Raw genomic sequence first — 26,418 nt, forward strand, 5'->3', positions numbered from 1 at the left:
GCTAGTCATCAGTTAAAGGCAATCATGGTGCATTCTGACATTTTAATTTCAGGTTCAAAAACAATTATATATGTAATTAAGGAGCAAACTGTCCAGGCAGCCAACCTGTCTGATTTACATGTCTTGTTGGTGTGTGTGTGTGTGGTTTTTTTAATAGAGGTACCTGTGCACACCCCTTTGAGACTGTAGAAGGTGGAAAAATGGAAGGTTTGATTTTAGTTAATGTGTTCTTCCTAAGGACACTCTTCTTTCAAGTATTAGTCACACATTCAATGTCATTAGGCTTGTATTTATCATGGAGATTGGACTCCACTCCATTTGCAAAGTGGTTGTTGGGAAACCCAGTTTATTTATTAGTATATTGCTGCATGTTTGCCTTGGTTTTTGGTGTGATTTTGTTGACTGTGCTCTGAGAGGCCTTATTTAAATTGGAACGTCCATTGGAATGAACTTTTCTGGCTGCGTTTTTTCTCAGTCAACAAAACATTTGGCCAATGTGGAGAGAATGAAGCAGGCTGCTGTGCATGTCTTCTAAGGCAGGGATGTTTTGTTGCACTGTGCACTCTGTGCAGGGCTGTCTGCACAGCATTGAGAGAGGTCCTCATGCTGCCCAATTGCATCTCTGTCAGTCAATTAAGGAATGAGAATACTGTGCTCTGAAGGGAGCCCTTTGCACTCTTGCGATGAAAGGACAGAAGGCAGGAAGAGCTTCTGAGAGAGGAAAAAATGCTAATAAATATGTGGAGGGATCTACAGGGAAGGAGAAATAAAATGTACACTGAAAGCAGGCTATTGCTGAGTTTAATAATCACAGCATTTTCCTGTCCAGCCATTGCACTGTTAGCATCTATACTAGTGTCTTGCTCATTATGAAATGCTTGGGTTTTCACTGATTGTGAAGGGCATTCTATGAAACCCAACTCTATTCTGCTCTTAACAATGCCTGACTACCCTTCCATCCAGGCATGTCTAGCATCCATGCAAAACTCCAGAATTCATTTGTGAAAGTAGGTAGAAATGTTAGAATAAGTTATTAAAAATGTAGACCCATAATGGGAGCAAAGAAGATTGGAAGCATAAAGGGAGGTTTTACACCTGGAAGTTATTATAGTTATTTAGATTGAGCGAGAATAATAACCAATTGTTTTCTAAGATGTATGACACATTTATGAAAAACCTTGAAGGATAAATGGATCTTTTTAGTATGCTACTTCCACAAAGGACTCTATGAATAAAATAATAGTGAGAGAACTCTCAGTGGATGCTGAATACTGCTAATTGATGAAATTATTACTTATTACACTGCAACTGAACTCTGCTTAGAAACACTATTTTCAGTATGATTTTTTGAAAATGACAGCTGAAGTGTAAGAGGCTTTGTATTGAAAGTGAATAGTGATAATTTCTTGATATCTTTGAAATGAAAGATATTTCAATGACAGTTAAAACTGAAAAACGTGTTTTTTCTTAAGTGCACAAATCATGGACTATGACTATGAAAATAAAATGAACTTTTCTAAAATCAATAAAGTAGACTTAATGTAGATTTATGAAGCATTTTAAAAATAACTTCAAGTATTCTATTTATAATAAAGCAGTCAATTATTTGTGTCAGCAGTTTTCATATTATGTCACATTTTAAGGTTAAAAATTGGGTTTGTGAGATAGAGTGTAGCCATCATATTAAGGAAAAATCTTAATTGTAAATTAAATCAGTATTGAAGAATACTGCTGATTTACTGCTCAGGGCAAAAACGGAAAAGACTACCAGATTTTCCTTGGTTTTCTATTGATGAAATTAGAGCCTGCTGTCCTTCTTGGTGTGTCTAGTTAGGTCTGTATACTAACTCTTATGGATTGTTATCAGTAATTGGTGTGAGCATCTGCGCTCAAAGGATCACGTGTAGTGTAACATTTTGGAATATGATACTGGTGAATACAAGATCTAATTTTAGCCTTAGCAAATCTGTTCATCAGTGCTAAGATGAACCTCTCTGTTAATTTCAACAGACTGCAGCATCTGAGGGACAAAGTAGGCTTGTGCAAAGTTATGCACACGCTTGTGTGGGGATGTGTGTGTATGCTACAGGAGCACAAGATGGGAGACTAAAAGTGGTTCCCAGACTTAACTCTGTTTCTGTTTTAAAGTTGTGTTTGTTATTGCCCTTTTTTCAGTTCCAATTGAAAATGCAAAATTTGAAAGATTTTAGTAAGCATGAACATAGCTTTTCAAAACAGATGGAAGTGAGATAGTGACAAAAGAGTTGGGAGGAAAAAAAGCGAAGATAACCACAACAGAAGCTGTTCTAGAATGTTGGTGATGAAATGTAGAAATAAAATGAATACAGAACAGAAGAAAATGAAAATATTATCTCTTCTGAAAGTATCTATAGGTGAGTAAAGTTTCAGTAGTCAGCAGTAACCAATACTAAGCTGAAGGGCCAGTATGCTTTTGTTAGGATAGGGTATGATAAGGTGATTCTGGAAGACAGTAGAATAAGAACCGGTTCTTCAGTGAAGCAGAATAGCTTGCATGCGGCTAAATCATGGCACTAGGTGAGGAGATAAGATGAATTGATTTAGGAACCCCAAGAAGTATTTAGCAATAAACCAAAGTTAGATAGTTTTTAACTCCCAGTATAATGTTCTTTATGCACTTAATCAATGAGCTCTTAGTGAAAAATACATAAGAAGTCTTTAGAGTTGCACAGTGCTGGAGCAGGATTCTTGTCATGTTCTCTGATTTGCTTTTGTAATCTTAGCTGAACAGCAAATCAGTTCAACTTATCATCCAGGTTTTCCTTCCATCCTGTGCAGGACAGATCAGGAACATGGGGATGGAGGACTTCTTGTTCCAGGGGTGACTCCAGTAATGATTAGACTATTTTACCAAAGTGTCTATTCTTGTAACTATTTGTGACACTTCCCCAATTTTTTCCATATTTCAAATGGAAGCTGGGAACACATGTATTTGAGTACAGGTAAGTATTTAAACTTAGGTAGAGTTTTAGGCTGAGAGCCATCATCCTAGAGGCTGGTGTATAAGTCCAGGAGGTTAAGAGAGAACAACTTGTGGTTGTGTACCTCCTGTCTCCTTGGTGTTTTGTCAGAGTCATCTAAGGAGTCCTGCTTGGCATACTGGCAGCTGTGAATCCCCTTCTCAGGTGCTGTAAGAAGAAGCTTAATTGGCTGTGCAACTTCCACTCCTGGAGTTAGTCACCTGCCCTTACTTACAAAGCTTCCATGTCTGTGAGTATTGGCCCTGACTCAGGAAAAGAGAGCAAACAATAGCTAAAAGAAGAGCTGACCTGAAGTTGAGTGGAAAGAGCTCATTGTGACTTGGCAACAGGGCTCAACTATATCCTGAGCTGCATCAAAAGAAATGTGGCCAGCAGGTCGAAGGAGGTGATTCTTCCACTCTACTCTGCCCTCCAGCTAGAGTACTGCACCCAGCTCTGAGGTCCCCAACATAAAGAAGATGTGGACTTTTTAGAGTGAGTCCAGAGGAGAGCCAGAAAAATGGTCACGGGGCTGGAATACATCTCCTCTGAAGACAGGCTGAGAGAGTTGGGTTTTCAGAAGAGAAGACTCAAGAAAGACCTTAGAGACCTTCTGGTACCTGAAGAGGGCCTACAAGAAAGCTGGAGAGGGACTTTTTTTTTTAACAAGGACATGTTATGATGTGCCAAAGTGGATTAGCTTTAAACTGAAAGAATCGGTTTAGATGAGATATTAGGAAGAAACTCTATATTGTGAGGGTGTTAGGATTCAGTTTAAACCCAGAAAAGCAAACTGTCTCTGTGTATAAACCAGAAAGAACTTAGAAAGTTCAAAATATACCCAAAAATTAGATTAGAACCAAATGAGGTTAGATGTTGGTGCGAAAAAATTGGTATGTTTTATTTAATAGTAGAAGAGCCAAAGAGGAAAGAAAGAAAGAAAAGTTTGTGTGGGGGTTGGGGAGACAGGGAGAGAGTGACCGGGGTTAGGTGGAAGCGCATCACTCATCCGAAGGTCCCAGTCATGTCTTGTTGTTCCCCTCCACCTGGTGGTGAGAGTCCCCTGCCTCATGCCGCATGCTGAAGAGTGTGGAATTCCCTGGATTAATGCATGCTGTGGGCCAGGTGGGAGTGCCCACGTGCCTCCCTTGCAGGGGCCAGTTTGACACTGTCCCTGCAGCGGGGGGGGTCTGTTGCATCATGCTGCAGTGCTCTGGTGCAGGGTCTGGGCACCATTTGGGGGGCCTTTGAGGGCCATGTCAGCCCCTTTGCTGTGGATAGGCTTTTCCCGGGGTGAAGGGCCCCTTAGCTGGGCTTCTCTGCCCACAGGAGGATGGGTGGTCACTGCCTCTCACCAGAGGCCTTTCCAACACCCAAAGCCTCTCTCCCTCCACCCTTTGGTGTCAGGGTCTGTTCCAGCCTGGCAGCTGATAGCCCTGGGGCTATCATCTCCACCTCATTAGGCTTGTACTTTGTGAATGTACCCATCCCTGACTTGTTACTTTATCTTATCTTCATCGGTGAAGGTCCAGGGCCTCTCAGAGGCCTATTCAGGCTGTGCTCCTGAGCTCTTTAGCTTTTGTAACACAGTTCTGCTGTAATAGGCAAAAGTCTTTCATGAAAACGTTTAAGTCATAAACGATAATATTTCAGTCTCTGTGGTAAGGCACTGAACAGGTTGCCCAGAGAAGTTGTGGGTGCCTCATCCCTGGCAGTGTTTGAGGCCAGGTTGAATGGGTTTGAGCAACCTGGTGTAGTAGAAGGTTCCCCTGCCCATCACGGGGATTAGAACTGAATGAGCTTCAAGGTCCCTTCCAACACAAACCATTCTATGATTCCATGAAGTAAAGATTAAATCCACATTTCTGAAGCTGTCAGGCACAGAAGTGCAGGAAGAGGGTACTTACAGAAGAGTAATCTGGGTGCCTTTCCTTTATTTAGTTTCTAAAAAATGTTACTTCTGTTACAGCTCTCCCTGTTGCTCTGCAGGATGTGCTCCTGCTCATAACAAACAGCAAACAAAGGGATGCTGCTCTGAGACAAATGGTTTTTAATACTTCCATCCTAATTGAATGATAGCATTGTGGTCTTGTATCTTCTGTTCTAGGAAAGAGAACTTGGACCTGCCAGCAAGATGGGAATTTTATTTTTTTTTAAAGTCCAATACTTAGATTTTGATGCAGTTTGAAATCCACAGCCTTAAAATCATTACAGTATGTTTATAGGAGAAATATTTTGCTGTAATTTTAGAAAACCTTACAAATGATAAAAATAGTTCTTCCCTGTTCAGAGGTCTCACAGCAGAGGTGTAATTTTGCTTAATAAATAAAAGAATAAGAAAATGCTCCTACATACAATGCTCTTTAATAAGTATTTAAAAGTAAGTTTTCTCTACAAGCATGAGACCAAGTATAATAGATCAGAATCCAAATGTTTGCTGGCATGTTTCTAGATTGGGCAGCCTTATCTCATTATTTTATTTTGAGTATCACCTCTGCTTCCACCCCACACATTCATCAGTATTTAATGTCCATAAGATTTGAAAATCAAAATTGTAAGAGTAAAGAACTCCAAGGAATTTTCTATATTTCCTATTACTGATATATGTTCCACTCTCACCTATAGCATGTGAGTCCCTGTATACTTACAGAGTGCCAAGTTTCTTTGCTTGGAGGTGTCAGCATCACTGTGTGCTTCTGCAAAAGAAGACAATGACATTTTAAAACAAAAAGGAGAAATTGGCAACAGTTTCTTCTTGCCTTTCTTGCGCAGGCTGTCAGACTTTGTTGCTTGAAAATATGGTGTGGTTTTGGTTTTTTTTAAATTATCAGACATTTAATAATATTTTATAATATGACTTCACATATACCTATTGCTTATAGGACACAATTAACAAATCATTTCCATTTCCATTTATTTCTACATGCTAATTTTTTTTCCTTTTTGATTAGGATGCTCTTGTGTATGCTCAAAGTTAATAGAAAGTCTGTAGTCCCATTGTCAATTTTGCATTTTACCATTGTATTAAACAGTTGCTATTGACATTTTTGTAAGAAGTTTGCACAGTAGTTGCAAAAAGGTAGGTTTACTTGTTACTTCTTCATGTTGCAACAGATTTAGAAAGTCAGTACTGATATATAGTTGGCACGTTCTTGGAACAAATACAAATGTTCACATTTGTTTCAAGCACTGAATGTACTAGATCTTTTGGATGTATATTTTTAGTCTCATCTTTGCGTTTCAAGTTCATTTATTAGACTTTGAAAATCACCTTTTAACAAAGTTTTCAGAACATTGCTTTGCTCAGCTAAAATTAGTTCCGCTGATTTTGCCAATGATTAAACTTAAGCAGTATTAACTTTGCTAATTTCTCTCCTCTGATCAAAAGTTAGTAGAGCATTGGCTTGTCATTAACAGACGTGTCCCTAATGCAGGTTTGGGTTTTGCTTAAGCAAACACTCACAATTGAGGGTCCAATTCAGAGATTCAATTATGGGGATACAGTAGCCTTTTATTGGTTCTGAAAAAGTTTATTTTCAAAGGCAACTGAGCTTGCTTTGTCTTGTGATCTGTTTGTCATGTAGAAAAATAGAAGTGAGATGTAAATGTATGTGTGTGATAATGATCCTTTTTGCAGTGATCCTTTCAATAAATGACTGTGTGAGTGAGCTCTTATCAAATAACATTTGTATTCCTCATGTAAGAGAGCAATTTAATGTGCAAGCATTTGAGACATAGATCAATTTTACACTGAGGAAAAGTTCTGATATACCTGTGATGCAAACCTAATATTTTTCTGAAGCTTTAAGTTTTGATTTGTAAAGGAGGAAGATGTTTTTGTTAGGAAGATGAAAAAATGTGACTTTTGAATGTAGTGGGTATGGCAGACTAGAGACCATGTACGTGCTTACTTCTAAAGTAACAGCAGTCATGAAGCTAAGAATCAAGGCTGTGACATGTGTTGCTCTGGTTTTTTTTGCACTTTGCCAATTAGTTGGATGATTAAAGTTGATGTCCAGTTAGGGAGAAAAATTACTAAAATATTAACTGTGTGTAGAGGGATAGCTTTAAAAAAATTCAAAACCTTGCATTTTAAAGGCTGTAAATTAAGTAATGTTTATTCAGCCAAATGAATACATATAGTGAATTCAATGCTGAGTACATTGACAAGAGCTGTGCTCAGCTATGTCTTCTCTGAATTTTGTATGTAAAGGCTAATATTTTTGGATGTATTTTTTATAGTGCAAAAACTATAATGATGATCATGTTACACAGTAGTAGTGTCCCTGGAGGAGCCTCAGAACTGATCCTGTGTTGTGGTGAAGTTTAAGCCTGCTTTAGGCTGTGTGGTTTTGATTTATATATGCTTGTGTTAAATGCATGAATAATTCACTGATACTGGTACTACTTGGATACTCCAGTAAAGCCTGGAGGGTGAGTATTTGCTTTGGTATTCCCTGTGAGGTCAATGCATTTCTGCAGAGATTAGTTGTGTCAAGGAGGTAGCATGCAGAGTTTCCAAGAGCATAATTTACCACCCAGAGCCCTTCCCATAGAGGAGAGTAGTTGGTATCTATGGGAAACAAGTAACACTTTTTGGGTTTCATTTTAATAAACCTTTTAGAATTTACAGTAATACCTAGCACAAAAATGCATTGCTGAGTTAGAGAAATCAAGCGCTCGATCTGAAAGTTAAAGTTTACAGCACGATTGTGTAAACCCTGCTTAGGGCTGTGTAATTTTGCTGCTTTGTTCATGTGTAATGCATTAACTTTGTTATGTAACAGAAAGTGCATGAAGTCTAACACACTTTTGTTAACATAGATGTATTCATGACTAAGACTTTCCCGACTTTTGTGGGAGTGATTTAGAAAACTGCTCATTTTGTTAAGATGTAGTATTTATATATTGTGGGAAAATCTGAGGACCATGAAATTCTGTAGTGGTAAAATTGAAAATCCCAATATCTAAGTACCTAGTAATGGATCTAGGACTACACCTCTAGGATACTAGTATGCTATGAGGGTGTCACAGGGTAAATTGTCATTCTCTAAGTTTTAGAGGCTTTGCAAGGGGTGCAAGAAATCAGAAAAGTGTTTATTCTGCTATCAGCAGTTGTTTTTCGGGGAAATGTGAAGATGGAGATATAGCACTGAAATGCTATGTTACAGGCATATGGCAGCGCACAGGTAGCACATGCTTATCACTAGGTCATCCATTGGCCTTAGTTCTTGATCCATTTTGAAACTATCAGCTTGTGTGGCTCAAAGAAGAAATTTGTCTTGTGATTGAAAGTTGAGTCTTTTTCCAGCTGGGTTTGAATTCATGCCTTGGTCATCTTCTACACTGATGTGATTTTTCAACAAAGTTCCTTATTGTGGTTCATCCAATCTCATGAAAACAAATACGTTTGAGTTCTTTAGCCTTTGATTGAAGAGCAATTATTCCATTAGTTTCATATTCAGATATACTAGAAAATATTAGCGTAAAAGCCCCAGGTATTTGTTTCTGTCAGTGAAGTAACACTTGCATAGCTTTGAAATTAATTGTTTAGTATGCTCATTACTCTTAGAAAAAATAAATATGTTCTCATTATGTTCACTTGGTGAGCATATGTATCTTGCAATACATTTAATATTACTTGCTGTGAGGGAGATTACAACTCTTTTTAAGGAAATTGGGTAGATTAATGGAATGGGGTGGGTTAAATTGCTCTCCACATGCATTCCCTAGCATGCCTGGCCTACTCCCGAATTTTAATTGATGTATATAAAAGTGTTTAGCTGAGGGGGCTCTGTGAAGCAACAGGATTAAATCAGGATATAGCCAGTGTTCTGCAGGGGCTGGGCTAAGGAAATGAGCTGTGTGCTAAAACAAGGAGACTGACACATGGGACCTTGTTTTATTCCCGATCACAGTCTGCATGTGAACTGTTGCATTTTCCACATCTTCACTGTGACAGTACACCTATTGATCTGTGGTGAACTTCAGGAGGTGTTTTGGGGCTGTTCCTAGGAAACTTTCTCAACAAGCTACAGGAAATCCACAGAATCCTTGAAACAAGCAAATATTTACTTAGTCTTTTTAGAATTTTACGGAGTTTCGATATCACAACCTGTGACAGAGCCTGAAGATAGGTTTTCTGATCCTTATTCTGGCTTTGAATGAGCAGTAATGAATATGAGGATTACTAAGCACTAAATATTCTTGGTGCAACTCATTGGTTTCAGTAGGAGGCTCTCCAGAAGAAGAGTGAACTTTAGCCATTGAATTTTTCCAAATTTATTGTTTTGAATCAGAGATAGAGTCCACATAAGCAGGACACCTTGCTAAAGTTGTTACTTTTGGGTAGAAAAATGTAAAGCCAAAGATTTCACACCACAGTGCTTTAAAGAAGCACTTTTTTAAAGAAAAAGCTTTCAAAATTTGAATTAATGTCACATAATTTACAAACACGCTGCTAGACTCACAGGACTTTTTGATGACTGTCTTAAAGTTACTGCAGTCCCACGTCCCACCTGTGTTCTAAATCCTACTTTTTTCTTAACAACATCCCCTCTCTGCTGCATGCCTCCCAGTCCCCACTGGCTTTAGAGCATTCCCAATGAGCAAAGTGATTCCATAACTTTATATTTTATTTTGCAGAATATGCACTTAATTAAGAATCACATTTAATTGAAATAGCTTCTTCTGATTTCAGGAAAAGAGTGGCTTTATGAGATGAGAATAAAAAGTGCTTTTAATGAAATTAAAAGCAAAATGAAATGTCTTTAGAAATTTATGTTGCATCACTGCAGAGCATGTGCCAAGCCTGTCTTGATTTACCTGAAAGTGCTGTATCAGAGACGGGACTCCCAGCTGGAGAGTGTATCCTGTCCTGGATGACTGCTTTGAAATCACTTACTTGGAGTAATATTAATTCAAATTCCTGATAAATTACTCACTGTGATATAACACGCTGTTTTAAAACTTTTACAGCCTTTTCATTAATAGATGATAGTGAAAATTAGAGCTAGTATTTTTTGTGTAGACTTCTTAATCATGCCATTTAAAGTAGAAGCTAAGCAATAAACATCTAATGAACGGCTTATGGTAAGTTTAATCTCAGAAGCTATGTTGCTATTGGCACAGATCAACATAACCATCTATCAATAAATTCTCAAAATTTAAAAACTGTAGCTATGACTTATGCATGCTAGTCATTCTCAATGCACATTACATATGAGTAGTTTATTGCATTTTAGGATACTTGCAACCTAAATTGATATCTATTAGACATAACAAATATGTTCCTTTCTAGAAGGGGATGTATTCTGAAATTGAACCATTCTCCTGTATTTTTTAGCTTTTAATAATTGTTGTCTTTTAAAAGACCTGAAAGAAATAATTGTTATGGGTAATTATTAAAGGAATTCCTTAAGGTAATGATACTTGAGCAAGCCATCTGCAGAATATATTTGAGTTGCATTCCACAGAGATGGGCTCCATGGCTTTTTTACTGAAGTGAAGTCTTCAAATTAATCTATGGAAATAGTGAAGGAAAATATAATACTTTGGTGGTGCCCATAATCATCAGTGCTGTGCAGAGCTGCAGCTTTAACTCAACTCTGTGTGTTGTGCTTCTGCACCAAGAGTCACAAACTCAACATGGGTTCAGTTCACTTCTGTGTCCTTAGCCATAGCTCTGTCTCTTTCTTGATCAACAGAGTACCACAATGGATTTCTACTGAAGTAAAGTATCCTTATATTCTGATTTGCAGCCATTAATGATAATGGATTTATATCTACTATTAATGAAATAAATGGAGCCAGTTATGTAAAACTGTAAAGATAAAATTCATAGGTTCTGCATTACTGTACAAATAGCATCTTAATGTGAAATCCAGAGTTCTTAGTACTTTGAAAAGGGATGCATTATGCACCTGCATCCACTGTGGGGGAGCTTGAGTCTTGGCCTTTCAACATCTGGAGATATCAAACAACAGCTCATCTGTCAAGAATGAGAATTTATGTGGCAGAATAAGCATGGGATTCAGACAAGCAAGATTGCAGGTGCCCAAATAATTCTCTTCACCAATGAACTCTTCCCCTGCTTGGATGACCAGTGTGTTTGAGAGACTGGAGGTCTCAGGTTGCCTTTCTTGCATATCCATGTGTTTGGGTTTTTTTTTTTTTTTGTTTGTTTTTTTTTGGGTTTTTTTTTTTTTTTTTTGTTTAGTTGTGTGTATTCATTGTTATTTGCAGTATCTATTCTAGAACTTTCTTCTCAGTAATTTTGCACTTACTGACTGACCCATCTGAATTTATTTGTTAAATTTACTAAATGTTTGACTAGCCATAAGTTGTGAAAAGCCAACCAGGGAACTGAAATGAATAGGAAGAAAACACCCTCACTAATTTCACTTCTGACAGTTCAACTGACCCAAGAGCATTTACATTATTTTCCCATTTAAGCAGTTAACTTCTGAGTTGTTCTTAAACACCAGGGACCCCTAGCTAGACCAGCCACTTTGGTCAGCAATCCAAGATTTAAGCAGGTAGTATATTATTTGTGTAGTGGAAATACAAGCAATTTTTATATTTTATATGTGATTTAGTGTTTTCTGTGCCAGTTTTATTTCAGATTTAATTCTGGGACATGCTGTGCTATGTAGTCCTTTTGGATTTCTGCAACTGTTGCTCTTGGAGCCATGCTCCTGCTGCAGAATTCCAACAGGAGCAAACATATGGGGATTCTTCCGTCCTTGGCTTGCCCCACCATTTGTTCCATGTTTTAAACCAACTGGTGCTGTACCCAGTGGAGTACATCTGTTACAGTTTATTGCTAGAAATTTGCAATTCATTTCAGTTTGCTAAAATAATATTCATGGCCAAGCATTAAGCAATTACAAAAGAGAGTAGGCAAAATTTTGCTGAAGTTTTTATGTGATGCAGAATCTACTGCCCAGCTTGGGTAGTTTGGGTACTCAACAGTCAGATAATGGTCTGACAGTTGAGTTTGATCATCCTGAGAAAATCAACTATCCACTGAGATATCCCTTATGTGGATGTCCATGCTCTGTTTTAATTAAGGGCAAAATAAATTGGCATAAATAACCACTGAATGCATTTGGTTGCCACATCTTGCCTGAGGTACTCATCTGGGGAGCACCCTGAACTGCAGCAGAGTCTTTGCTGCTGGAATTACAGGGGCACATCCAATAACAGCCTGTAACTCTTACTGAAAGTCAGCAGCATGTAGGCTGACAAATAGTCTATATGTTTTTTAAATGTTGTACCTCACTTTTTGTCTCTGTGCTTCAGACTGTGTTGGGCTATGTTGTTGTTTGCAGAGGTGAGGTTTCTGGTTTGAGGGAAAATTGGATTACCAGTCATTACCTTCAGAGTAAGGCGTTAAGTAGTTGAGTAGAAAGTGACTCCTTCATATTTGACATAAGAAGTCCCCATAATCAGTGCAATACAATCTTAGTTCAAGAGATGACTGTTTCATCATTATCACCCTCTGAAGCAGATTTTTAAAATTAGGAAGAATCACAATATAATATTCATAACCCCATCACACTCATCATGTTTCTGTAAGTCAGTCTCGCACATCTTTGACATATAGTAACAGAATAAACACACTCTGCTCACTGTAGTGGAGACATGTAGTTCTAAAGCCAAGGCTTTTTTATAGGTAAACTTGCAAACGAATTCCAGAAGTTACAAGCTACAATGTGCCTATTTTTGTTCTCCATCACAGACCTGAGCCTGGATCTGTCTCTTGGAAGCCTTTCATATTCATCCCTTGATATTAACGAGGTTGCTTTTGCTATAGAAATCTGTTACTTGCCTAATTTGTAAAAGAGTTTTGGTTCCAAAAATTTGATTTGATTTGTTGAGTTACATTAGGGTAGTGCAAGACATTGCAAGCTTCATTCTGCCTGTGTTATCAGACCACCACTTTGACTTAAAAGTATGGCTACATTCCTGAGATTTATTTATGTCCTTGCAAATAAAAGCATTTGAAGATGAATGAGTTAACTCATCAGCTCACTAGGCTTAGAAGGAGATTGTTTTGATGGGGAAATTGGAGTTTATACTGAAATGATGAAACATTCATAAATAACCCAGATATTTTAAAATATTTTTGCTTGTTTTGCTTTACAAATGTTACTTGGAATGATACAATGAACCCGAATTATGTGTTTCTACATGCTGTACATAAAAAATATCTGGGAATGGAAACCGTTATTAAAGCTACTAAATATAATTCTGTTTTCTAGTAATCCTGGAAATGTCTTTAAATATCCATCATTTAAGTGGCATGGACAATGCAATCTAAACAAATTAGTATGGAGTTGGGCTATAATGTGGAATAATTGCATTTGGTTTTACAGAGAGAGCACTGTAAATAAGTGTGTAAAGAGGCTTTGAACCTTTATGGAAATCTGAATCTATATTTTAATGTCTTTTGTTCTTTTTCCACAGAACATTCTGGCTTTAAATCCCCGAAAACAAACACATGCAACTCTTCACTCAACTGCAGCAAAGAAATTAGTCAAGAAGCAATGGAAAAGGAATTCTGACAAAAACTGTTCAGTAAGTGCACGTTTATCATTGCATCTGGAACATGTTTATCATTGCATCTGGAACAATCATTGAGGCTGAAATCACAGCTGTGGGAGAAACAAATTAGTGTTATTCAGTAGCCACATTTGGCTTCTAGTTTGTTCTTGTAGATACAGAGTTACTTTGTGATGAGCTCTTTTCTTTGCAGAACCTATTTGCAGTCCATACTTTTTTCATTTTTGGTGATTTTAGTAAGTGGTTGATACAACTTTTGTGCCTTTTGTTATGGAGTTTGATCCCTCTCAAGTATCGCATCCTGAGCCGTGCTGAGCCCCTTGATTTCCCTGGGTAGCCTCTTCTGCCACTTCCTCCTTATCTTTCTGTTTTCCAAGAATCACACTGGGCTGAGCAGCACTTCACTATCCTTTCTGAGACTTCTAAAGCTAATTTTATTTTGCTACAGAAGTAGGGGAGCCTTTCATATGTACCTATTTTATATAAATACATAAATCTTAGATTAAAACATAACTCCGGAATTTAAATTTTGTGCATTGTAATTTTCAGGAAATAGTTGATTTTGGAATAAATACTTTTCTTGCTGTAAATTGTCTATACTCATCTGTATTTCTGCCATTATATATCATCATTTTCTCTCTAGGTATTTGAATTCCTAGTCTCAGCGTGATATTTGACTAATCCTATCAGAATTTTTATGTCTCTTTGATCCCTCATCTGATTAGAAGTTTTGTACTGTTTTTACTGTCTTCCTACAGGTTGTCTTACAAAATCCTCAAAATTCAGAAACCTTTTAGGTAGAGTACTAGTTTCCTTATGAGTATAAGGATAGTAGTGTCTTTTCATAGTGCTGTCAAAACACCTCCCACTAAAAAGGAAAATTCAGGTAGGAAATTGATTGTTTGTAATTAAAAATATGTCATCCAAAACCCAACAAAACACAAACCCAATCAAAAATACCAGAAAGTTCCTCAGTTTCTTAAAATCACGAAATCCAGTAGGAACAACAAATATTTGCTGGATAGGATATCCTTAGCATTTCAGCAATGCTCTTAGTGCAGTTTCCTGTTTTATAGTATTGATTATAAGAATCTCTTTTTTGCTATAGCTATTATTCCTATTTTCATGTATTTATTGGCATAGATAATGTTACATGAACTAGAAACTTATGTACATGAAAACCTTCTGGTTTTGAACTTGGATGATTATTTTGAGGTGTCTGATGCAGATATTGCCCACAACTGTCTGGTCCTGCTGCAGAGAATGTTGGGCTGCTTAGCGAGCGGCTCCTGGGCAGCTGCAGTTCACTGTCATGTTTGCAGGTGACCTGAAATCAATACTGGGCTGTAAACTCCTCTGCTTTCAGAAACTGTTAGGAAGCTCAGGTATCCATGCAGCAGGGCAGCTGGGTATCTGTGTAGTAGCCTAATTAGCTGTTCCAATGTAAATTATTCTGGTTAGTTAAACTGTTACAGTCACAGAAATATTGTACTAATGGGTGTGTTAATGCACATTTCCTAAAGCCTCTAGGCTTTTAAGTAACTCTTTGTCATTCCTGAGCTGTTCTTCATGTCAGCCTTGCTTGGTTTTTGTATTCAGTTTACTCATAAAGTGTTTGATATTTGCTGTTGATTTTGAAAGTGCACGGTTTTTTAGAAATTGTCTCTTTTCCTGTGTTCCTGCTGTTAGCTGTATGTGTGTACCTCATGGTGTCTCAAATATTTCTGGATTCCCAAGGTCTGAGCTTCTTGGGTTGTGCAAACACCATGGATTTGGGTTCAATGCCAGCTTTTGTGCCTTGTCTGTATTTTCAGTTGAGAGAAATTCTGAACATTGTCAAATATTGCAGGATGATGTTTGGCATAGGCTTGCAGTCTAATAAACAACTTGGTTTTATAGTTCTGCAGTACTGCTTGGAGATCTGTGCAGTTATTAGCACCCTGTTCTGACAGGAATCTGCTCATGGAATACAGTTTACAGGATTAAAAGTAGAAAGAAACAAATGTGTATATGGGCAGATATAACTACTTTCATAGCAGATAGTTTCAATACTGCATTATTATATATTATTTGGTAGAAACATCACATTATTTGGTTTGGAAGCTGTTATAAGAAATGTAAAGTGGTAGAAGGAACTGTAAAGGGCTAGTCCTTATTTCTAGATGGGTAATGATCCTAGTTTTTAAAACTGACAAACTTTTTTTTGCTCAGAGATATGTAGCTTACTCTTACTGTGTAAGATTTACCACATAGCTTACTATTACCTTACTATAGGAGAAAAAGCCCTGAAAAATGAAAAAATAAAATATTTTTCTGGTCTCCCATTACATAAAAGAGATCAGTAAAAAATGAGAGACCTTTTACATTCTCCAGATCATTGTTGTTGAGTGGCTTTAATAAAAAAATAAAATAAAATGGTTGAATCCTTTTATTGCCTCCCTAAATTAGGAAAGCTAATGTAGGAAAGGATCCACTGAACACAGTTTTCTGTTTTGGTCTAAAGAGCCACTGGCAATAATGTTTAGGCCTGCTAATGAATAGATCAATCTCCATTTGAAATCCATATGAACTTTATTTGTTTCCATTTCCTTAAAATCTGAATTTGGCTTTTAGCTTTGGATTCTTTTAAAGCTGTTCTGATGCTGCCTTTGCAGAACTACTGTTGAAAGGAAGGTGGGAGTATGAAAATACAAAACTAATTAAATTAACAGCCCTCAAAACTCTGAACAAAAGCTGCATCTGCTGAGGCATGCACACAGTGACTTTGTAATGTCTAATAGACTTCCAGATGGCAGACTTACATATTTCTTCAGAATAATTACACAAGCGAAATTTTAACTCCTAGCCTGCTCTGAGACACTTTGGGTTGCCCATTTAATTAGTTCTGAAGTGGAAATGGAATGTCAATATCTTTCCTCAGCATTGGAAAAGTATCCTCCAAAAGGAAGGTTCAATTATGCTTTCAATGAGTGCTATTGTTTATTTACTATGTTAGCAACCAAGTGTTGCTGTACAAATTATTTATAGTTTTAGGTGCAAGATTAGCCAGCTTTACTTCAGAAATTTTAACTCAGAGATATGTATCAGAGTAGGAAAACTCTTTATTGCTGTGTCACCCTCAGTAACAGTGTTAGACCTAAGCATTAACAGTCTTATTTCTTATGAGTCATGCTGAAAAGGGGTATGTACTCATGCCTCTAGTTATCTGGGGGAACAAAGATTTCTGTAAAAATTACAAGTAGAAGAGTTTTGAAATAGCTGTTCTAATAGTAAGCATTAAAGAAGGGTGCAAAATTTAGGTCACATTAGATCATCAATTTACAGATAGAACAAAAGCAAAGGGATCAACTGTGAAACTGTGAGGATTTGCTTTGATTTCAGGTCTTTCCTAAGTAGTTCAGGGTTGTTTAGACTTCGGGTAAATATTTTTATTTGTGGTTTCTAACTCTTTATAATTGCGTTTCGGTGTGTATTTTGTGCTTACCTACATTTAGGTCACTAACCAGGGGGGCACACATTGTGTGCGTTTGCATTGCACCCAGCACACTGAAATCCTTGCTTTATCAATAGGGTTTCTAAGTATTATGGGACGAGTTTTGTTCTACCTTGTACATGTGCAGGTTTGTAATTTAAATGAAATTCACCTCCACAAGTTTTATAAATTGACTTGTCACTGGAGAATTCAGTGGGATATTCTAGTCCAGCCTTCTTTTTGGTAATGAAATCTTGTAGATACCTACTAAGGACAGGTGAGAAGTTGACATAGATCCACCTATGTATTCAGACTTGCTTCAGTTTCTGCGTTTAGAAATAATTGTAACATTTGCTCCAGATGGAAATGCTGGAAGTATTTCAACACGACAAGAAGGTGAAAAGGAAATGGGGTTTAAATTGGTTTGTAGCTAATTGCCATAGCCTGTAACAGTATTGATTTTCTGGCAGTATTAGCATTGTTCTTTGTTCTTACATGTGCTAAGCCTGATCAGCATTGTGCAAAAAGAGCCTCTCTTCCACGAACAAAATAATTTTGATGCTCACCTCTTTTTGGTTTTGGGTTTTTTTGGGTTTTTTTTTTCCTTTTTGGCAAGGGCTCACTTTGAGAAAGAGACTTTAACTATATTCTAATTCTTTCCAGCCATTAGAGAAAACCAAATTCTTCACCTTGTCTTTTTCTGTCCAACATTAAGTTGCAACTACCAGATCATTTTGTGCTAATGATGGAGCATGAGATCTGCAATTCATTGCAAGATATAACAGCTCATGTTGCTCTTGAAGTTCAGAGGACAAGGGTACTTTCTTAAAACAGTAGTAATAAGAGCTTGCTAAAACTTCTAACTTCTTTTCACTTTGATAGTATTTCTGTGGCTGTCACTGCTATATATGAGCATCTGTATAAAGAAATTCTTTAAAAAAGGGTACGTAAGTAACTCTTGATGCACCAATGTCCAAGCTTGCATAGAAAAATCTGTAAACAAGATGATCTTTCTCAGCTACAATCAGTGTGTTACTCTAAGTATTGCCTTCCAGTGAAGTGGAAAAAGTTCACATGACTTTTGTGCCTAATAATGTATCATGCTTACAGAATAATCAAGTTAGCATTTCACAAATAACTGATGGATTGAAGCAGAAATAGTGGAAATTACAAACAAGTAGATATAAAACCCAGTACACCAAAGGCCTGAAATCAGGAACCTTAGTGAATAAATGCTTTTTCAGGGAATAATTTGTCCGTTTCTAGACATGTATTGATGAAAGATTCTATATTTATAAGTAAAAAATAATCCCAAATATTGTAAAATAGAGAACACTCATTAAAGGAAATCAACTCAATTATATTTATAATCTAAACGTATAGTTTACCTTTGCAAATATTTATTTTTGTCTTCATTGCATATGAATATGCAAGTTTAGCTCTTTTCTGAATGGGTATACAATGGCAGATGTCTCTCTAATCGCTGCTCTATTCAAACATTAATTGGTAGAACATATGTAGAATTCTACTAGTCTGAATAGGTATAGGATAGCAGCAGTCTCTTTAATCACATCACTATTCAACCACTAATTGGTGTGATGATTAAGGGACATTAGAGGGAGCACTTTGACATCTGATTCTTTGAACTGATGTCTGCTCGAGCTGCGCTGTATTCATCATGGCCAGACTGATTTCTTAAATAAAACGCTCTGATTCCCAAATGTGGAAAATATTGCGTTAGGATCTATTGAGGTGATTAGGGAATTTGAGAATGATTCTTTTATTTAACTAGTGATTGACTGTATATGCACAAACTATTCATATGAATAATACATGTGTTGCTGAGTATCAGAAAGAGCTGAGAAGTAACATCAAGAGATTTTCTCTTTTCTCATAGTGTCAATAATTAAATATTAATACGCATTTTAAAATGTACCAGTTTAATCATTTAGCAGTCAAATTCCTACTCATGCATTTTTTAGATTAACTAATTACTCTGCATTTTCTCTTATCGATAGCATATGCTGGCATTTATAACCCTTTCACTGGAATAAAGTGGTTTACATGTTTATATATGATATCACATATAGTGGGTCTAAGAAATGCATATTATGAATTTCCTTGAATCTTATGTTTTATATGCATTTCAGTATCTTGAGGTGTTTTCATTAGAATATCTCAATATCTCCTAACTTGCCTGGATGCAACAAATTAGTGGTTTTATGCACATTTTCTGTGTGTTAAATTGCAAATACTGGGTGATGGCAAGTTGTGCCAAATGCTTTCTTAGTACTGTGCAAAAGGTTCCTTCTCACCCCATGGCTCTTCTGGAGTGCTGTGCAAAACCACCTCCAGCCTTTTAACTGCTGCTGCTGCTCAGAGTTCTTCAGGTTTGGTGCTCCTCTTATTTGATGTTGGATGATTCCTCTTCTATAGAGAAGCATTCACCTTTTAGTGAGCAGCATTTAGTTCCAGGTATATATCTGATCTTAACCAATTCAAAATGGAAGTGTTTCAGAGTTGCAAATTGTTTAGCTTTGCACTTCAGTGTGTGACAAAAATGAAAAATGCTTGTCTGCTTAGAGTGCTGAATTTTAGGTAAGTCCAATTCATTCCCCTTCATTAAAGCTGAGCAAATCAGAGTAGGGATAGGATCAGAAACCATCTTCACTGTCAACTTTCAACTTCTCCTTAGTATTATATTCATTCAGATGTAGAATTCCGTATACTTTCCTGTGGTTACTAGATGGAGATAAAGACGCCTTCTTATGCTGGTTTTTTTTTTGAAAACAGAAAAAAAAAATCAAGACTAGATTATCTTTCTTCAGACTTTCTACTCCCACCCTTTTTTTTTTGCTTTTGTAAACTCTTGCCTATGCTGAAACCAAGATTGCTCTTTCCTGCACTAGACTTCCCTCACAGTGAAGGCCATCAGACATGTGCTGTTCCTTCTGCAAGAGTGTTGGATTATCTTGTATTTATGGCCCAAATTCTGACCTGTTAGTTTGCTTTGATTTTGAAATTCTCTTCTTGCCTTTTGAAATGTTTAGTATTTCTTCATTCCCTGTTTTCCTTATTCCACCAAACATTATGACAGTAGAAGCCATTAGTACATTAATTTTTTTTCCAGTTAGTCAAGTCACTGAGGTCTTGGGTGGATCATGAATCATTTTGATTCAGGTTATTTTTTGGTGATAGAAAAGAACCAAGTTGTTTTTCAGTTAGTTGCACACTCACTGGATATTTGTTTAGTCTAGTCTACATTTTTAGTTGGCTTGTGAAAATGTGCTGTGGAATAATTGGGGGAGAAAAATGTTTATTCCAGATTTGCCACATCTACTCTGCCAGTTATTCTTGGCCAGTTTTACATGGCTGTGTTGGCACTTTTTATATCACAATGTAAGTTTTAATATATGTACTCCATTTTCTCTGCCTGGGAGTATGATTTCTGTTTTCACCTTTTTTTTTCTTTTTTTTTTTCCTTTTTTCCCCTCCCCCCAATCTCCCTCTGTAAGGGGAAGCATTATGTCTGTCTCTTCTCTTCTTTTGGAACTACAAGCCTTCTAGTGGGTGCAATTGATAGTGCTCCATGCATTGCTTCACTTAGTTCCTCAATGACTCAGTGATACATGAGCTGAATCAGTCTGATTAAAAAGATATATTATTCTTTTTTTTTCATGCTCAAGCCTGCAATCTCATGTTATTGCTAAAAATTTATTTTTTTTAGTTGTAGTTATGGCTATATGTGCTATCTCCATGAAGAAAGCAGGGAGGGCTGTTTATTCTGCATCACTTATTTGCTCTGTTGTACATAATCTATACTTCTCTTCATTTTCTTCTTGCTTCTCATGTATATAGAACAGTTTTCTTACTATCATTTTATAGTTTTCTCCTCTTCCTTTTTAACTTAAATTTGCATAACTTTCTGGTTTTATTCCCACAGTGTTTATGCAGTTCATTTATACTTAGAAATTTATCTACTCTAGGTATGTGTCAGTTTCCCTGCTTTTATGATTTTGATTTCCAGGCCATTGGGGGGAGGCATGATATGATCATAAAGGTGTGCTAAGAACACTCTTTTGGGTGAGTTTTTGTTTTGTTTGTTTCCTGTTTGTTTTGTTTTGTTTGTGGGGTTATGTTTTTTTTTTTCTTTTTATTTGCTTTGCTTAGGAATAGTTCCCCCTTGTGAATTTCAGTAGGGTTTGCTCTTTCTCCTGCTTTCCTTTACTGATCAGTATAACTCTCAGGAGACATACCAGAAATTATGTTTTCTGAAGTTCACCATCCTCATTCTTTTACCCTCACTGCTTTCTGCACTTGGAATTGATTGTAATCTATTACACAGGTAAGTCATTGATTGTAAGATCCTTTGACTTTTTAAATGTAACCTGTAAAACACAGATCTTCATAATGGTAGCATGCAAGTATTCTTTGATGTATTAACTGACAAACTTTGTTAATAACAGTCATTTAATCAGAAACACTAATACAGAATTTTAAAAACAGTATCAACTCATGCCAATCTTACCCATTCTGGTATGAATCTGAATGGACTTTATCCCTTTAGCAAGTGGATGAAGTCATAGAATAAATACAGAATATAATTTTCATCAATTTTTTTTTTAAGTTCAATATAAATTGTATAGAATAAGGTAAACAATTTAAAGACATTATTTTTGAGAAGATTATTAGTATTTGAAATATACAAAATTTATTTGGAATTTGAATCCCAATTTGTAAAGAATAGTTCACACTGAACTGTTAAACAACTTCAAAAAGTGAAGACTATGAGGATTAGCCATAGGGACTTGAAACAAATGGGATTGATTGGCAAAGCAGGAAATACAGAGGAAAAAATGAGAACTTTCAAAAGTCAAGTTGAGTCACTCTGGGTGAAAGAAATTAAAACAAATATTAAAAGGTTATTCAGCTATATAAAACAAATAGTAGAAGATTCTTAAGCTATTTAAACTAAAAGAAATAAAAGAACAAGCAAAGTCAGTGTGAAGATAGGATTAAGGATCTTAGGTGTTGTCTGAAGTCTTTGTAAATTGTTGTCCTACTTTCAGTAAAATGGGAATGAAGCAAGAGGTGGCTAAATGGGCAGAAAAGTGCAGAAGTGGAAATTACACCAGACAGGCCAGAAAGAAAACTTGGAGTGTTTTATGTTTGAAGTCAAAGGAACAGTACAACATCCATAAAAGTATCACAGAAAAATTGACATGTGAAATTACAAGCTTTGTAGTAGAGCAAGTTCTTGATTAAAGAATAGGCAATGCAGTTTGTGTGTGCTAAAAGACAGAGAACTGACAGGCAACTCTTGCTCTCTTGCTCTGTTGGTCTCGTATTGGCATCATGCAAAACTTTGAAAACAAAATTTTGAAGCAGAGATTTATTAAATGCATTAAGGAAAATGGAAGATAGGATGAGGCATATTGGGCTTTATTCTTAGGGATAAATCGTGACACACTAACCAGGATTTTGGGTTTTTATTTTTGCCAAGTAATAACGAAGCGTCATCTGCTTAGATTAGAATAGAGCATGGATAAGGAACTGGATAGAGGGGAAATGAGAGTGAGAAGTGCTTAAAAAAGATCTGCTGGGCTTTTAGCAGAGCTTTTTGAAGGATCAGTCTTCAGATTCATAACATTTAATATTTTCATTAATGAGCTTGACATAAATATTAGGAGCATGTTACAAGAAAGTCGGCAGGCACTGCCAATACAGAAGGAACTAGAACATCATAAAGGACTGTGTGACACTGAAGTTTAGAATAAAAAAAGATAAGAATAAATTTAATAGTGCAATTAGGAGGCTGTACAGCCAAGGGCTGAGGATGAGAATGACTGGGGGCCTAATGTCTGGAATTAAGCAAGAAGAGGATTTAGAAATACCAGCTGATCAGAGGATGATGGTTCCATGAACTGGATAAGAAAATCTGAATATGAACTGAATGTGAAAGCAAGAGCTTAATTGTGATTGTCCAAGTTGTCACTTCTAGTCTCTAGACTAGACTTCTATGCTTTAATGTTTTGGACTGTGGGGACTATGTAGAATAAATTGCATTTGAATCACATCAGATACCTAGTGAGTGTCATTGAAATGTTCATGGGGAAAAATGGGTCTGCCTTCAAGTGAGATCTGGTTAGTGGCCAGTAAACAAGCACACTGAGCCCAAATGCTGAAAGGCTAATGATTAGGTGTGCCCTCTCTGTTGTGTTTTCTAAGTCGTGAAACATTTCTATGTAAAATAGTATCTGACTGTGTAGTTAAAACTGGGTTTGCTGCATATATGCGCAGGAGCCAAATAAAGTTTTGAAACCTTTTTTAGGCATTTTAAATTTAAGTGCCTGACTGTGCAATGCCTATGTTTGTTTTATGGAGTGTATGATCTATGGGTTCTTCTATGTTCTCTAGCCAACTCTATGTGCCTTACTTCAGCCTTCTTACAAACATTACTTGGGGAATGGGTTTAATTGAGTACCTGAATGTTAATTTCTGTCCTTTGTTTATTTGTGTGGATCATTTGCAGCCTGTCTTTACCAAGTAACAAGTTGTAGCTGATAGATGTAGATTAACGCTGTTAAATATCTTTTTAAGGTATGTGCTCTCTGATTTGCTTTCTTTTCACTTGCTACTGATGCAAGTGCTATGCAGACATGAAATTGCTTTGAGACTGATTTAGCTATATATAAAATTTCCAAGAAAGAATGCTGATTTTTGATGCCCTTCAGAAATTCAATGTTAATATTTTCATCATTTTGTGGGGCTTCGTTGTAGGTTTGTCCTTAGCTAAATATGTAGCTACCTTTTGTTTTAGCATTTCTAGTTTTTGACTCCCCTCCTAAGACTCCAAATATCCTTAAAGTTTCAGTCCCTTGCATAGGTGTCATTTCATCCACTTTCTTTCTCAGAGGTGGTTGGTGAAAGAAGTCTTTCACTGCTGTGGAACAAAACAAAAAGGACTGTTGGTGAAGCTAGCTTAGTATCTTTGTAACTCAGTGTAGCTCATGCTGAATCATTAATACTTTGAAAAGTGTGGACTTAATGAGCATTTGTTTCTAACTTTTGAGGATGGAGCCCGTAAACTTGCATTTTAAAGAGAAGTGTTAGGAGGAGAATTCACTTTACTTTCACTTCTGTCACATCTGAAGTAATTAGAAGTAGTACATATTGAAAATCTTTTAATAGTGAATCTATAATTTTTGGGGACAAACCTCACTTTCCTTATAATTCCACTTCATTTTTGACCATGCTTGCACATTATTCCGACCCTATACAATCTGCAGGCTGTCTTTTATTTTTTAGTGTAAAGCTTTCAGAAGAGGCCAGTGAATCTCAGCCACTATTGCATCCACAGTGACTATATAAGAGTTGGTTGAATTTAACACGTTTTAATTGCATAAGAAATCTTGTTTACAATCTGTTTCTCAAGGATTGTAACAGTAGTAGTATTGGTGAACAGCAATAACATAAAAGTTGCACGTGTTTTGCAGAGTCCATTAGAGACAAGAGGGCAGTGTGCATCAGAGTAGGTGGTCATTTCTTGTGCTGTTGCTGATGCTTTCTCTGGAGTTTTTCTTTTTCATTTGTTTTCCTCTGCATTTATTTTTCAGTGAATGGCCAAACAATGTGAGAAGGATCTTGCATATATTTGTAGCAATAAGTCTGAAAAGCTCTGTTGCCACCAGGGCTCTAGAAAAGCTGTGGAGAGGTACAGGGCGTTGCTAGGCAACACCGCATGGCCACAGATAGTATTTTTCTTTTAATTTATTTATTCTTCAGTTTGAGTGTGTCCTGCTTGGAGCCATTTGGGTAATAGTTAAGCAAGCACATAGAAATCAGAGAGCTGCAGGAGTGGAATAAAGGAATGCAATATAAAAATGTAAGAAAGGAAAAGCCATGGCACATAATTAAACGACCAAGAGACATGAAATAATTAGTAAGGACTGGAGCAAAAAAGTAAACAAGCATGAGGAAATAAGAGCAGGAGAGAAAAAAAAATGAAGTTATGAAAAAAAGAGAATAGAAAAGATAGGGCACTATTGAAGAAAAATTAAAAATTGAAAGCTCAAACAGTTTATACACAAGGGGAACAAGGAGCTTGCTGCATAGGAATAAGAATTAAAAATTAGAGATAAAAATTACTTCAAGAAGAAAAGGGAGAAATTTGGTAATGATATTAAAAGAATGATGATTTTTGTTTCGTTTTGATTTGTATCATCCTGTTCATTCCTATTACTCTGTTTGCACATATGCAATAGTAGCAGTGACACTCAGGAGCTGGGGACTGATTAATAAGTCCAATATGTTTCCCAGAGAGGAAAAATAATTTAAAGTAAGAGTTTCAGTGTTATTTAGAAATTATTCAATCTGTCTGTTTGGAAATAGCATTTTCAAAACCGGGTTATTGCATTTTATTGAAAAAGTGTGGGTGATTATACCAAGGGTGTTAGGTCAAGCACTGGTTGCAGAGAGGGAGTGGGTTGTTCATACTCTCTGACTTAAACACGATAAGCAGGGGCAGGTCTGTCCTGTGCAGTGTTCAGGGAACTAAAAGGCCTTCATCTGCAATAGTTGGAGCCATTTATAGGCTTGAATAGCATAGCAATGTGAGGAAAATTCTGTGCCAGAGCCAGCCTGGCTGAGAGACCCATTTAATTAGCTCAGGAGCTGTGCTACCTGGCCCAAATGTCTTGAACACTGTTTGTGGGACCCGAACTAGTCTCCTGCAAACAGTGCTAAGCCAAATTCAAATCTAGGAGTCTTGCATTGCAGTTCTCTTCTGGTGTATCCTGGCTCTGTATGGCCCTGATTGCTTGGGAATTGCTGAGAAGGTGCTTGGCTTGGGCCATGTTCATATTGTTCACCTCAGCTTGAACACAGCAATTTTCAAGATACTAGCAAGCCTGAGCTGTCTGAAGACAGGCCAGAAGGTTTTGGGAGAAGAAAACTATTCAGACTGAGATATGAAAGCTTCCAAAGAAGTAAAAACCTTACAAAGAAGACAGTAAATGGGATACAGAACCAGAAGAGTGCATAGTGCCATAGTGAGGTATTGAGTAGTTAGTGCTTTTCTCTCTAACACAGTAAATGGAACTGAGACCTGAGGCAATATATTTATCCTGGATGCTGTTCTCAAGCTACATGTGAATAAACAAGCAGCATTACAGCAGCATTCTCTTAATGCTCTTTTGAATGCCTTGCTGAAAGATGTAGCTACATATAAGCCCTGTTCATTTCTGTGTATAGGAAAGTTATTTTTCAGGTAATTTTTAGGGAAAATAAATCAATATCACTTATTTTCTTAAATTTCTTTTGGAATTTTCTAAAGCTTGTTAAACATGCATGGTATCTTCAAAGAAGATTGCACTTATTTGA

At 36.7% G+C, this 26,418-nt stretch overlaps 1 protein-coding gene across 10 annotated transcripts in view; it reads left to right on the forward strand.

Annotated features, from left to right (window-relative positions):
• The window catches only part of DPYD (dihydropyrimidine dehydrogenase), a 331,540-nt gene that overhangs the window by 9,114 nt on the left and 296,008 nt on the right, over nucleotides 1-26,418 (forward strand). For all 10 annotated transcript variants that reach the window (XR_011680584.1, XR_011680586.1, XR_011680585.1 and 7 more), the window contains exon 2: nucleotides 13,470-13,580. Coding sequence is in view for 4 of the 10 variants with exons in the window: in XM_071436195.1 (XP_071292296.1) it covers nucleotides 13,470-13,580 (111 nt within the window). In the remaining 6 variants the exon portion in view is untranslated. The remainder of the gene's footprint in view (nucleotides 1-13,469; nucleotides 13,581-26,418) is intronic.

The sequence above is a fragment of the Agelaius tricolor genome, unplaced genomic scaffold (assembly GCF_023055355.1).
Source record: "Agelaius tricolor isolate 1412-34295 unplaced genomic scaffold, bAgeTri1.0.p SCAF_11, whole genome shotgun sequence".
Taxonomy (NCBI): Eukaryota; Metazoa; Chordata; class Aves; order Passeriformes; family Icteridae; genus Agelaius; species Agelaius tricolor.